The 15,108-nt window shown below is 44.9% G+C and overlaps 1 protein-coding gene across 1 annotated transcript in view; it reads left to right on the top strand.

The window, feature by feature from the left end:
• ube4b (ubiquitination factor E4B, UFD2 homolog) overlaps window positions 1–15,108 on the top strand; it is a 50,180-nt gene that overhangs the window by 581 nt on the left and 34,491 nt on the right. The window contains exons 2-5 of the mRNA XM_080535041.1: window positions 773–992; window positions 8,979–9,114; window positions 9,494–9,581; window positions 10,703–10,847. Of these exons, the coding sequence (XP_080391167.1) occupies window positions 773–992; window positions 8,979–9,114; window positions 9,494–9,581; window positions 10,703–10,847 (589 nt within the window). The remainder of the gene's footprint in view (window positions 1–772; window positions 993–8,978; window positions 9,115–9,493; window positions 9,582–10,702; window positions 10,848–15,108) is intronic.

Raw genomic sequence — 15,108 nt, 5'->3', positions numbered from 1 at the left:
TGCTAGACGACTCAGCACAACACAGCAGGCCACCATTGTGCAGCCAAACCATTCAAGCTAGTCAAAGCTAGCCTTGTAGCCATGTTACTGACAGTCTTTTGTATAGAGGCCATCAACATATGCACTGTAAATGTCATCGTCAATGACAATATCCCGGCAATTGTATACTCATGGTGTTTAATTGGTAAAGTCAGTGTCATAATAATGTTAAGAGTTGACTGTACTCGTCTGGTCACTTGCTAGCTGGCTAGCTATTGTTGTGGCTGGTCGTGACATCCCCCCCATGCTGAGACCCAGCTAGCTATGACTCGAGTACACTTCCATCCTGACAACTGTTATCCGTGCAAACGTATCTTCACCCCTGGCATGGTAGATAGATGAATAATTTGTCCCCAAAAAATAATAAAATGCTATGCTATGCAACACACACTATTTGGGTATGGCAGGGTTCAATTCCAATCCATTCCAAGTTATACTTGACAATTGGTCGTTTATTCATTTAATTTCATTAGCCTACTATGGGAATTTACTCAAATAAATATTGTGTATGCCAGGTGTAAATCAGAGTGGGGATTAACATTTGAAAGCTGGAGCCAGCATCTGAAATATTCAGTATTATGTCTAAGACTTCACCCACTACCTCTATGACAACATTTGGATGAAGAAATGAAAAGCGGCTAATCAGGAGCATTCCATTTCCCCACAACTGTTTTACATGTTGTACATGGGCTGCACCGTTATTAAGCTGCATGCTTGTTGATGTTCATCACAGATACGCAGAAGGCGACTGGCCAGACTGGCAGGAGGGCAGACATCCCAACCCAGCACCCCGCTCAGCACCCCCTTGACGTCACCACAGAGAGAGACCCCTCCTGGGCCGCTCTCCGGGCCCTCAGGGGTTGCACCCCAGCACCTGCCACCAGCAGCCTCCCACTCCCTGGGGCTCAATGTCCACAGTGTCACCCCTGCCACCTCCCCTATGGGTGCCTCTGGTATGTTCACTTTTAAAACAGTGGGAGTGGGAGATCATAATGGTTGGATACAGCTAACAGCTCAGTACTCTTATGTTGCTTATGAGCTTTTAACACAATACCAATTTCAAGGTTGTGACAGAAAGAATCCTAGTGGTATTAAAATGTGACTAAATGTGATCTAAAAATTGTCTAGTGCTCAATCACTATTTCTTGTTGTATGGAGTAGATTATTCCCACTTAGTGAGACCTGTATTCCCACTTAGTGAGACCAAACGATCTAAAGTGTAGCCATTACCTTTGTGTGTAGGCCTGTTGCTTCAAAAATAAATGCAATTTTCTGGACCAGAGTAGTTGGAAAATATACTTGTTATGTAAATGTGAGGTTGACCTTCAGAAGGAATACTTTAGAAACCTAATTGAGCTAGCGACCAGGTGTACAATCACTTTAGCAGTCATAGTCTCAAGCAAAAACAAGAAAAGTCTCCCAGACCTGCCATGATGAGTATGAGGCTTGGTAGATGACAGAAAGTGCACAGTCACTGTGCAGTGCACCAGCCTTGGCCTGAGTTCAACTCACACCACATAGATGAAATTGTGTTGATGTTCTTTGTGAGAAATGCTGCTCTCACAAACGCACACTGCTCTAGAACCTACACTATAGATATGGATGAATACAATAACAATCTCACCCCATTGTTCATACTGGTATGCCCACACTGACACAAGGGGCTAGGCTACCTTTATCATTGAATTGTGGCTTTTCAATGGGGATTTATGTATGGTACAATGTAGGGGTGTAATGGTTTGCGTATTAGTACAGAAAATCTTCGGTATAGGTTGTTCGGTTCGGTTCGCATGTGAACCGAACGAATGCAGCGTTGTAGTGCACCGTCATAGAGCAAGTCATTTGATTGGACTAGAGGCATTCCATGAGCGCTGATCAGATTTCCAGAGCGTATTTACGAACGCACCCTCAGACAGTACACATGTGCACACAGAGCGATATCATTTTGTACCAGTTGTTATGGCCAACACAGTTAAACTAGAGCTTGAAGTTCCTCCAGCATCCTTTAAATCTCCTGTTTGGGAACATTCCTCAGTAACCTACAATGACGATGGGCAAAAACAGGTGGATCAGACCAAAGCCATATGCCGGTATTGTTCAACTGCTATTGTTTCACTCATATATATTTAGAGATATTTTTGTCTAATTAGCTAAAAAGGTAGGTGTAACGGCTCAAGCTACAATAACTAAATTAAATTAAGTTGAAAGGACTGTATAATTATTTTGACTCTCTACACTAAATATTATGACTGCTAAACCTATAAACTAATTAGAAGGGGAGATGGAAAGCTACTGGCATACCTCTATGTATAATATTATATAATTTAGATAGGTGGACACTTGGCTAAATAACTGGGGGAGGGACACAGGGATAAAGAAATAACAAACTGTACATTTAATACAACCTAGATATACGTAGTACACAAGCATAAATACAAATAAATATGTAAATACAAATAAATATATAAATATGTCAGATATCCTAACTATGGTACCAGGTTGGAGCTCTTGGATGGTGACACGATGAGGGGAGAGTCCAGTGATGTGGAATGATGGAGGGGATATGGGGGATAACCACGATGTTGATGGGGGAACTGTCCTGGGATGATCGACGGGAGATGCAGGGGGGGGCCACGCACACAGCTACCCGGAACGCAGGACGGTGGAGGCGGGTGTATCTCGCCCACTGTCCCTGGCAATCGGCGTCCCAAGGTCCGCGATACATTGGTGAAGCTACGGCTAGCTACTGTTGAAGCTCCGTTAGTAGCTAGCTAACGCCTCCCCGTCTCTTCGCTGCACGCAAGGCAACTGACAGTCCAAACTATGTCTTATAATAACCACGTATAATAACGTTGGTTACTATTTTCACTATTACTCACACTTTACACAACTCAATAATACCCCGGCTCTGGTCTCCAAACATTAAACTTTCTTACTCTCACCACTCGTTGCTCTCTACTCAGTTCACTCACATCTCAACGTATCTCGACACTCGCACGAGCACACACACACACACACACACACATCAAAAACCGCCAACTGAACTACGGCATCATTACTTGGACACACAACATGTGTTTTAGGCAAATGGCAAGAAAACAGTAAACGAAATCAAAGAGAGAAAAAAGGGGGGGAAACCTCGCTGGGCGGGGACATGGTAATTTCTTATTAATTATTAATTACTAAAAATGAGCTTAATCAAACTAACTAATCGATGTGCATCTGGACCTTCGTAACAGCCTCCCCCTAATCCGGTCATGGATTAGCTAACAGAGTCTCGTCAGGTAAGTCATGACTATCCTTCGTCAGGAAGGGAGTCAGGGAATGCAGGCTGTTCGATCAGTCGGGCCACTGGCCTGGTGTAAGTCTACCCCCGAACGGAAACCTCCGCCGCCCTCACTCTACCATCTACACCTGGGATGATCTTCTCTACGCGGCCCACGGGCCACATCGCTCTTGGCAGGGACTGGTCAACTATCATCACTACTGTTCCCGTGACCAGACGCTCTCTATCCTTATTCCACTTCTGTCTCACTTGCAGGGAGGGTAGATAGTATAGAAGGAAGTGGGACCAGAACTGGTCTGCCAGTACCTGACTATGTCGCCACATCCTCCGTCCCTGCATCTCCGTTGGGCAATAAACACTCTGAGGGAGGGTAGGGTCCCGCCGCCCCATGAGGAGATAGTTTGACGTCACAGTGGTGGAGGAGAGGTCCGTGGAGGGGACGGGTCTCTCTTTAGCATCTTCATCTGAGCAGGGGCTCTTGGTAATGGCGATGGTGGGTCTCTCTTCAGCCTGCGTGCGCTGCCTCTTCCTGGGCCTCTGGCTCTCCTCCGCCTGCTCCACCTTGGCTGGGCTGCTGCTACCACGCAGCTCCCTACGTCTCTCCTTCTCCCTGTCCTTTTCTTTGTGCTTCTTGGACTTCTTGGATTTCTTGCTACTGCTAGGCGAGGGAGGGGTCAGGACAGAGGAGGTGATGGTGAGGGAGGGTCGGGGAGGGTGAGGATCTCTGGCTAGTCTTCTTTCGGTGTTCTTAAGGTAGTTGCTTACCACCTCCTTGGGGACATGCAGAGTGGGCATCGAAGTCACTTTGCTGTAGAGACACTTGGTCGGCACTGGTCTCTGGTTCGAGATGTGGAACGGACCTTGCAGGGTCCATCCCAGTCTGGTTCTGACTGCGGCAGGACATCCTCTGGGTCCTAAGTAGACCTTATCTACTGGGGTGATGAGATCGATGTGGTCCGAGCCGATCAGCAATGTTGGCGTTGCTCCACTGATTGGTGGTATCGGCAGGTTGCGGAGATGTCTGTGTTTCTCCCGGAGCTGTGCAATGGGGTAGTCGTACTGGGAGAGAGCAATATGCTTACTGGTAAATGCATTGCTGACCGTATATCGTTTGTCTGGACGATCGGCCGATGAGATGGTAAAGGCAACCTGCTCGCCGTCAATCTCTTTGACGTCTCTGCGAATCGTGCGGATTGTCAGCACCTCTCGTGGGCCCTGGAGACCCAATTGGTGGGCTGCTGAAGGTAGGAGTAGGGTTCTCTCTGAACCGTCATCGAGTACGGCATAGGTGTCTATCATCCGCCCGTGATGGTGTAGGTGGACTCGCACTACCTTCAACATAACCTTTGAACTGCCGCTCTTTGCTGGGTCCACATACAGACATCGGGACTCGTTAGTAGTATGCTGGGACCCATCAGTCGATTTCTCCTTGGTCCGGTGGTTAACATCATGCAGGGCGTCCCAATGTACTGCTGAACAATGACTACATTTCTTCTTCAAGGTGCACGCTGATGATCTATGTCCCTTCCGGGCGCATCTCCAGCACCTTTGGTCGGTCTGAATCCACTCTCTCACCTGGTCTGTGCTCAATTTCTTGAAGTCTTCACAGCTCGGGAACCAGTGATCCTTGTCGCAGTAGAGGCAGTGTGGACTTCTCTTGTCTTTAGGTTGATCTCGCCTGGAGTCCTCGGATGTGTGCATTATACTTGCTGTTCCCCGTTGTCCTTTAGTCGTGTTATCTTGCTTCTCTTGGGAGGCAGGTTCTGGCTTGAGTGTGTCGAGACTGAGGCTGCGGACCTCCTCCCTCAGGAAGGTTGCAAGATCGATCAACGAGGACCCCGGCTTGCGGGGGTGGAGGTGGTTCTGGCGGCGTCTGAATCTCTAATGACGGAATGAGGGGAGCTTATCCAGGATGCGTTTCACACTGGAACTGCTGTTGAGCTCGTGGAGTCCCTCATTACCTTGACACCTCAGCATCCCCACTAGGTATTGTACCTTGACATACAGGTCGTCCAAAGCTCGGTTGTCACGAATCGGCGGGAGGGCCTCGATGGTGGAGGTCTCTGCTAGGATGAAGTCCCACGGGCGCCCGTAGCGGTCATCTAGGGCCTCTATGTATTCAGAGTACGGGGTGTCTGACCAACCATAGGCTGAGATTAGTGCTCGTGCTCTTGGAACCTTAACGTGCCGCAGCAAGATGGCGTACTTGTACTTCTCGTCGTAGGAGTCATTAAGGAGAGAGTCCAAACACATGCGCAACTCCAAGTATTGGGCTCTGTCCTCAACCTTGAAGTCAGGAAAGGTGGGTGCCTCAATGCGTGGGTAATGGTATACTGAGGGATAGGTTGGCAGGGCAGGGGTCACCGGAACCAGGTTACTCTGATGTGAGGGTTGATGGTTCGTGGGGGGTGCCGCTGTGCTAACCTGTGCGGGTCCTGACGGACAGTGGGCCACAGGGCCTACTGTAGCTGGTGGCTGCTGGATCGTAGGGAGAGACGTGAGACTGGCGTTGAGGAGTGGTCTAACTCTGTTTTGTTCCTCCCTCCTTCCATCCAGTGCCTGTTCCTCTTCGTCATGCTCCATTTCCCTCTGGTTACTCTGGGAATGTTCTCTCGAATTCCTACATGAAGTCCTCCTTGAGGATCGGGCTGAAGAGCGTGGCGTGAGGTTCTGTAGGAATGAGCCCATTAACTGTAGAGACTGTCTCGCGGTGCTGTCGTTCTGCCTTGCGAGCTCCAGCATAGCCTGGTTCTGTTGTGCCATAGCTTGACTCATAGCTTGGACCATAGCCTGGGTCTGCTGCGACGTAGCTTGGGTCTGCTGCGACGTAGCTTGGATCTGTATCCGCTCTCTCTCTAAGGCAGCCTCACCCTGACGTCGTTCTCTCTCTAAGGCATGTTCGGCTTGCTGTGACATGACATTGGCTTGCATCCGCTCTCTCTCTAGGGCAGCCTCATCCTGACGTCGTTCTCTCTCTAGGGCAGCCTCTTCCTGACGTCGCTCTCTCTCTAGAGCAGCGGCTTCTTGGCGTCTTACTACCTTGAGTAGCCTGGTCTCACTGGTACCTGACACAGCTGAGTGATTTGAGTCTGGGCTGTGAGGTCTGGGTTGAGCTAGGCTGCACTGACTATCGTAGTCCTGGTCATCATCTAAGTCAAATCTAGATAGCCGTCTGGTCAGCCTAGCTACATTGTCTACACTGCGGCTAGTAGGTATATTGACTCGGTTACTTGTCATGCGGGGGGCTAAACTAGTAGTACTAGATATGCGCTGCTCCTGTAATCCATAACTAAAGGGGGGTTCAGTTTCATACTCTGCTAGGTATCTAGGTCTACGAACATCGCGTTTGGGGCGTGCTGGGGGGGGGGCTGGGCCTAGGCCTACTATCTGAGTGTCCACCACCACCACTAGCCATAGTAGCTTTACTAGATTCTAATCCGGCTCGAAGGACCAAATTGTAACGGCTCAAGCTACAATAACTAAATTAAATTAAGTTGAAAGGACTGTATAATTATTTTGACTCTCTAGTCTCTACACTAAATATTATGACTGCTAGTGCTAAACCTATAAACTAATTAGAAGGGGAGATGGAAAGCTACTGGCATACCTCTATGTATAATATTATATCATTTAGATAGGTGGACACTTGGCTAAATAACTGGGGGAGGGACACAGGGATAAAGAAATAACAAACTGTACTTTTTTTTTTTTTTTTTTACTTTACATTTTTAGTATCATTTTCTTTTATCAAGTGCAGTCAAACAATATTTCACAACATATTGATGTTACATAAAGGTGTCACGGGTAAGTCGCAAAGGAATAACAGTCCATGAATATCTTTCTTAAAAATAAATAATAACAATAAAGTAAAAGAAGAAAAAACAAACCACAACAACAAAAATAATCCCTAATTTCCTCGCTGGCATTAACAACCACAACAGCCAATAAACAATCATTATCACCATTATCAACAACAGCAGCAGTGTGACAACAGTAACAATAACAACAACCAACCATGGTAAGAGAAAAGAAAGGGAAAAAATAAATAAAAAATAAATAAAAATATAAATATAAATAAACACATCTGCATATCAGTCAGATCAAATGAAAATGTAGTGCAATGGATGACCATCTATTAAGGAATGTGTCTAATTTTAATTTCAATAGTGCTGTTGTACGTTCCATGTTGTAGACTTGTTGGATTCTTTCCCTCCATTGTATAACTGTTGGGGGGTGTGGCTTCAGCCAGGAGGTTGTGATTGCCTTGTTAGCTATTAAGAGAAGGATTCTCAGTTGGTATGTTTGGCTGTTTTATTCAAGATCAGCTGGGAGTATCCCTAATATGAAATGTGATGGTTCTAGAGGTAGATCTATAGAGAGACATACAAACTGTACATTTAATACAACCTAGATATACGTAGTACACAAGCATAAATACAAATAAATATGTAAATACAAATAAATATATAAATATGTCAGATATCCTAACTATGGTACCAGGTTGGAGCTCTTGGATGGTGACACGATGAGGGGAGAGTCCAGTGATGTGGAATGATGGAGGGGATATGGGGGATAACCACGATGTTGATGGGGGAACTGTCCTGGGATGATCGACGGGAGATGCAGGGGGGGGCCACGCACACAGCTACCCGGAACGCAGGACGGTGGAGGCGGGTGTATCTCGCCCACTGTCCCTGGCAATCGGCGTCCCAAGGTCCGCGATACGTTGGTGAAGCTACGGCTAGCTACTGTTGAAGCTCCGTTAGTAGCTAGCTAACGCCTCCCCGTCTCTTCGCTGCACGCAAGGCAGCTGACAGTCCAAACTATTTCTTATAATAACCACGTATAATAACGTTGGTTACTATTTTCACTATTACTCACACTTTACACAACTCAATAATACCCCGGCTCTGGTCTCCAAACATTAAACTTTCTTACTCTCACCACTCGTTGCTCTCTACTCTCTCCTCAGTTCACTCACATCTCAACGTATCTCGACACTCGCGCGAGCACACACACACACACACACACACACACACACACACACACACACACACACACACACCAAAAACCGCCAACTGAACTACGGCATCATTACTTGGACACACAACATGTGTTTTAGGCAAATGGCAAGAAAACAATAAACGAAATCAAAGAGAGAAAAAAGGGGGGGAAACCTCGCTGGGCGGGGACAAGGTAATTTCTTATTAATTATTAATTACTAAAAATGAGCTTAATCAAACTAACTAATCGATGTGCATCTGGACCTTCGTAACAGTATGTAGGCATATAATAATTATGGTGACCTTTCTGAGGCATGCTGAAATGTTTGAACCTGCTTCACAGCCCAATCAGATTCCTCATGAAACAGTTTGTACAGTTTCCTCATGATTTGTCAATGTGTCTACTGAGATTGATTATGATGAACAATTGTAGTTAGTACCATGTAGTCAGGTGGTAATTCCTGCCCTTTTTTGACATGTGATCTCTGCCTTAATCAGCATTGTCATTGGCTGTGACAGGTGATACAAGGCACAGCACACAAGTTGACCCTTTGATAGCCTAACTTGTTACAACAGTAGTCCCTCATAGTTATAGAATTCTGTTTGGCCGTAGCCTTACCTTAATTGTTTTGCTGTTTTACCTATTACAGGGGTGGCCTACCGCAGCCAGAGCAGCGAGGGTGTTAGCTCCCTCTCCAGCTCTCCCTCCAACAGCCTTGACCCCCAGTCCCAGAGTCTGTCCCGGTCCCAGAGCATGGACATCGACACTGCCTCCTGTGAAAAGAGGTGAGGAAGCCGAACAAGCAAGCGGCTAGCATGATACTGCTGTGTCCTCATAGTTGACTATGACCCTTCAGGTCAGTCTGATCTTGAGGTCAGTTTATGCAGTCACACTCTTTGTCTGATCTTGTTACCTGAAGCTTTGATGGATGTCTCTAACATCCCAACTCTAGTTTGAAAGCACATAGCTAAGCTCCTCATAGCACACGATTACTATGAAAATATTTTCCGAAATTCACATTGCTTATGATGAATGTTACTTAATGAAGTGGTTCTGAGCTGTAGTCATGCCATCAGCATTCATAGTACCGGTAGTTTGTGTCATCTGTTGTGGGAGATGAATGAGTTGACTGTATGTTCCCTCTCTCTTCCCCCCCCCCCACAGCATGTCCCAGGTGGACGTGGACTCAGGGATAGAGAATATGGAGGTTGAGGACAGCGATCGCAGGGAGAAGAGGACCTTGGCTGAAAAGGTAGGTAGTAGACACGACTCCCTACCAAGAAACATGCTCCTTCCTTCTTGTCTGCACTCACTGTACTTTGATCAGTCACATGTCAAGATCAAAAGTATAGACTGCTGAATGAATTAAAGTGAATGGAACTCCCCCACTGCTCTTTTGTGTGGTATCCTGAAACGTTTGCAGTTACCTTTCAGTTGAGAAACTCTCGAACACTGTCACTTAGAATATCGTCATGCTTGGACTTTTACAGTCACATTTACTTATTTTCCTGTGTACATGCATTTGGAAATGTTAGTTCTCTTCACAAAGTCCCAATCATCTGGCCAGTGGATCATATAGTAAATATATAAAGTTCCTATAAAGTATTTAGTATTCACACCCCTTCACTTTTTCCACATTTTGTTATGTTACAGCCTTATTCCAAAATGGATTAAATTATTTTCTTTCCTCTAAATTCTACACGCAATACCCCATAATGTAAACTATACTAGTAAAGTATTTAGGTCACTCTGAATGGCCAAAGAATGCCTCCTTTAGCTTTAGTTTTACAAAGACCTTGTTCCTGGCTGATTTTCTTGGTCTCTCTGCACAGTAATTGCTATGATATTAATAGGCTTTGAGTCATCAACTGCATGTCGCCAGGCAATTAATAATTGATGGAAGGTCCATTTAATGGATGATCTCTCTACAAAAATGGAATACCGATAAGTCAAAAGATCTGTGCAGTTGTCAACAAAACAACATTGTGGATGACTGGTTTGCCTCACTAAACACGATATATTTTGAAACCTAAAACCTCCTACACCTCAACCATATCTTTACTATCTCCCAGTGTTTCTCATGCATAAACGAGACTGTGGTGGGCCGCCATAGTCTATTTTGTCCCGCCATAGTCTCATAACGAACCGAATGTATTTTTAGCTGTGTTTTTCTTTATTTCTTTCTTTATTTTTATTTTATAGCGCATTTTTTCTGCGCTGCTCGGGCTGTTGCGGTAAGTGTTCAGTCAGGTTCGCAGAAAGTCCGGGAGCTAGGGCGGAAATACTGTTGAACTAGAATGGTCAGAGCAGATACTGTTCCCAAAGCATATGGGTTCTCACACTGACGTGCGTGTGTGTATGTGTCCCCCCCAGGAATCCTCTGCAAACTCAGATGTCTCTGAAGAGCAGGCTCTGCAGCTCATCTGTAAGATCCTCCGAGTCTCCTGGAAAGAACAGGACCGAGACGTCATCTTTCTCCCCTCGCTAGCTGCAGAGTTCCAACAAACTCCGACACATGGTAAGGGGACGGGGTTAACTGGTGAAGGCAAGCTTGAAGAGGTGGGTTTTGAGGGCCTGTTTAAATGTTGGGTGGGTGTTGGCCTGTCTGATGTGGTTGGGGAGGGCGTTCCAGAGGGACGGGGCTGCAGGCCTGCGGCTGAAAAGGCCCTATCACCCCAGGTCCGGCGGAGCTTGGTCCTGGTGGTTTTGAGGGTGGTTTGGTCGTCAGACCTGAGGCAACGGGAGGGGTGTGGAGGGGGACGAGGTCGGCAAGGTAGGAGGGTGCCAGATTGTTGATGGCTTTGTAAGTGGTGAGTAGGATTTTGAATTGGATCCTGTATTTGACCGGGAGCCAGTGTAGGTTTTGGAGGACAGGGGTGATGTGGTCACATCGGCGAGTGGAGGTGAGCAGACGGGCAGCAGAGTTCTGGACGTATTGGAATTTGTTTAGGATGTTATTAGGCGAACCGTAGAGGATGCTGTTGCAGTAGTCGAGTCGGGAAGTACTGAAGGTGTGGATGAGTGTTTCAGCAGCGGAAAAGGACAGGGAGGGTCGGATGCGGGCAATGTTCCTGAGATGGAAAAAAGTATTCTCTATTCTGATTTAGTGACCTGGTTGGCATGGAGAAGGAACGAGAGGGTGGGGTCAAAGATGATGCCGAGGTTGCGGACGTGGTTGGAGGGGGTTACGGTGAAGCCATCGATGTTGAGTGAGAATGTCTGGGTGGAACGGGTGAGGGACTTTGGGCCGATGATGAGGATTTCCGATTTATTGCAGTTGAGTTTCAGAAAATTCAGTTGCGTTCATGATTCCAAGTACAGTGTATAGAACCAGCAGTACTATACCAGTGTTTCCTCCAGGATTTTCGCGATTTTTTCACGTGCACGCGCATGAAACGCGCACGCGCGCTCAAAACAACGTTTTTTTTTTTTTTTTTTTCAAAGAATAAAACTGGAACATGTCACATGTTTGTCGTGTGTGAAAATAACAATGATACAGTCTGAATCTGCCGCGCAATGAGTGAGAGGTTTGGTCAGTTGTGAAGAATAATTGAGGATTAATATCTAATTGGGATTATATTTAAGGGTAACGAATCACTCTATGGGAAAGATAGTTGCCTTCAGTTATTGGTAGATAGGAAAGGTTTTTTACAATTACTCGCTTACATTTAATAAGATCATTTTCGCTGCTCTCTGTAAAGCGCATTGGGTCACTTTTGTGAGAAATGCGCTATAGAAATAAAATGTGATTTGATTTGATATCAATCAAACTTTATTTATGTTCTATAGCACAAATCATGCATTGAATGTAACTCCAAGTGCAGTATTTACTAAACCACAATATAATAAAACAAGAGCTATCCGGATCAAGAGTGTTTGTGCACAGCGCCACTGTGTGTGAAGGCGCTACTGAAAGTGATGACAGAACGCATGTCTCAGAAGATACGCGGTCACTTAGTGACGCAAAGGTAGTTCTGTATTTATCTCTATCTGTATTAGTACATTTATTTTGAAAGCTCTATTTTGACAGCTCTACCATGGGCACTTTTATTTTGATGGGGCATTCTTTGTTGATTGACTTACGACAGTTCAGGACGAGTCAGTCTCGCGGCATGTGGTTTTTATGAAAAGCTTTAAGTATGTTCACTGCATAATTCTAAGTCTAATATTTCAGTGATTATTGAGCAGTATTCAAATATTTAAATACATTGAGCAGCAGCTGAAACTTTGTCTAAGAACCAAGATATTGAGAAAGCAGTTCATTCAATGAACACGCTGTTCCAAGAGATGATCTTCCGTGCAGACGTGCACCCTGGATCAGCGGAGCTGGTGTGTTAAGTGTTCATGTGTTTTCATGTATGGTGTAGCTTACAAAAGTCTGCCTTTCCACTTATATTTGTGAAACTAAGTAGCCTAAATGTGTTGCGACTGTGCTTACGGTGTTTTAATGGTGTTCGACATGAGTCTATTGTAGCAGTAGGGCTCAATTATTTGAAATTGGCGCTCTTTTTTCTTTTCTTTTTTTTTCTTTTTTTTTCGGTTAACCGGAAAACCCCGGTTTTAGTCTTTGACGGTTTTTCGGTTTCAATAATTGGAAACCGTCCATCCCTAATATACAGAATATAAACTTGTGACTGACATAGGGCTGCACGATTAATCGATTTTAAATCGAAATCGCGATTTGAAATGATGCGATTAGCTAATCGCAAAGCCTGCGATTTGCCTGCGATTTTTTTTTTTTTTTTTTTTTTTAAACCTTTATTTTACCAGGAAGTCACATTGAGATTAAAACCTCTTTTGGAAATTTGATCAGAACTCATGGAATGCCTCTTGTCCAATCAAATTACTTGGTCTCTTTATGACTTTGAACCCGGCGCTCTCAGAGCGAATTTACGAACGCAGGCATAGGTTGTGTCACGACAGTCAGTCCAATTATTATGAGACTTTGGGCTAACGTAACGGAGACAATTAGACACCACATGGCTTACTGGACGTATGATAAACGTTAGTATGTTATAATTGCGACAGGTACGTGTACAATTTCACTATACTAACTGTACCAGCCAAGTGCATGTCGGTGCTGTTAGTCCAGCCTTAAACTTAGCTTAGCTAACTTGTAGTCTTTGAGACGGTAGCTTAGCTTAGCTACTCATGCTAACCCGGCGTTAAAGTACAGACACAGAGTTGACAGTCTCAGCAACCTGCGGGTTGGTGTTTATATAGTATAGCAGGCTTATGGATACATGGAAGTTAACTGTTCTGTTGTCAAACATGAATGTGTCCTGTATGCATAACCTCATACCATTCGTTCATACCAGCCGGCTTTAAAGACGCAGAGGTTAGCCTAGCCTAGCCTTGGGCTGAAGTATGTCACAGATTCCTAAGTCAAGGTGACGTGTGTCTGTGCTCCATAGTCAGAGACCACCATTCTATCATTCATCAGTTCGACTGTTGACCGAGTCATCTAGATGTGGTCCTTTCAGTTATAGTCACAGTGTATCCCCAAATGATCATTTTAATAGCTGGATCATCTTAGAAAGTAGCCACCTGTCTAGATGAGATGAGGTTATCATATATACAATTCATATCTTTTAAGTTCTCATCCTTGCATTAGAATTAGAGCAGTTAATAGTTTGATGGTATCATGTGGTAATGCTCTCTGAAAATAGGTGATATTCATCCAATCACCTGCCAAGTATTTTTTGAAAGTACCTGCCCTTTTCCAAACAGCTTCCAATTAAGCTTTCCTAGATGGTTGTGTGAAACAAACCACCTGAGTCAGGTTAGTAATGCTCCATCACGTTTTAATCTGAAGCTTAATTTTAAAGCAACCCAACTTTAAAGCAACCCAATGTAAGTTTAGTTATTTCACTCGTAGCTCGGGCTGTGGGGGTGCTAGAGGAGGGAGCCTCTAAGTCCCCTGAAGACGTACAAACAAACTGCACGTTGATACGACCTTCCTAGCCGGAGATATGGCCACACTTTACAAAAACTCCCTTTTTTTTTTTTTTTTTTTTTTTGCTATTTAAAAAAATAATAATCGCAAATTAATCGCAATCGCGATATCTGTCCAAATAATCGCAATTCGATTTTTTCCCCAAATCGTGCAGCCCTAGACTGACAGTCACATACACACACACAAAGATCATCAGCTATAATATAATACGAAGTAGGCCTACATGAGCACAAAAGCGGCTAACGTTACTGATTAACTGTTTACTGTAGTGCAGAGAGATGGGAGTCGTAGGCGGCGTATCAAATGACAAAGCTAAACGTTTAATGAAGGACATGAACGATTGTCAACAACACACTCAAGCAGTAAATAGAACAGTCTAAACAACTTGGGTACTACGCACTCAACTGCGGACGGAACAATACTCTCAACCTATAGTTCCGTGCGTGAATTATGTCAACCCACCACATTACAGAAGTAAAATCACAGTCATGGAGCATTCGGTAAACAGCTGAGTATCAGCTGAGTTAAAGAAAACAAACTCTTACCTTTGATGAGACCCACATGAGCCCTGTTTTCCCGTACTTCTCCCGTGTGTCTCTTATTGTCCAAATGTTCCCTGAATTTTAGCTGCATGTTTTTCCAGCATGTAATTCCGTTGTCAATAAAAAAATCGTCTCCCCTTCTTTTCCCCTTGACAATACTGTGTCGTTGCTAAAGTGACGGCACATAAGAATCGTTTTTTGACTTGCTAATGTCTGCTAACGTAGCACTTGAAACTGGCGCCGTTCTCTGGACTGCAGCTGCTCCCGCGTTAGCATTAGCA

This window comes from Nansenia antarctica (genome assembly GCF_963989245.1).
Source record: "Nansenia antarctica genome assembly, chromosome: 6".
Lineage (NCBI taxonomy): Eukaryota > Metazoa > Chordata > Actinopteri > Argentiniformes > Microstomatidae > Nansenia > Nansenia antarctica.
The sequence above is the reverse complement of the archived record's forward strand: the minus strand, read 5'-3'. Positions and strand labels throughout refer to the sequence as shown.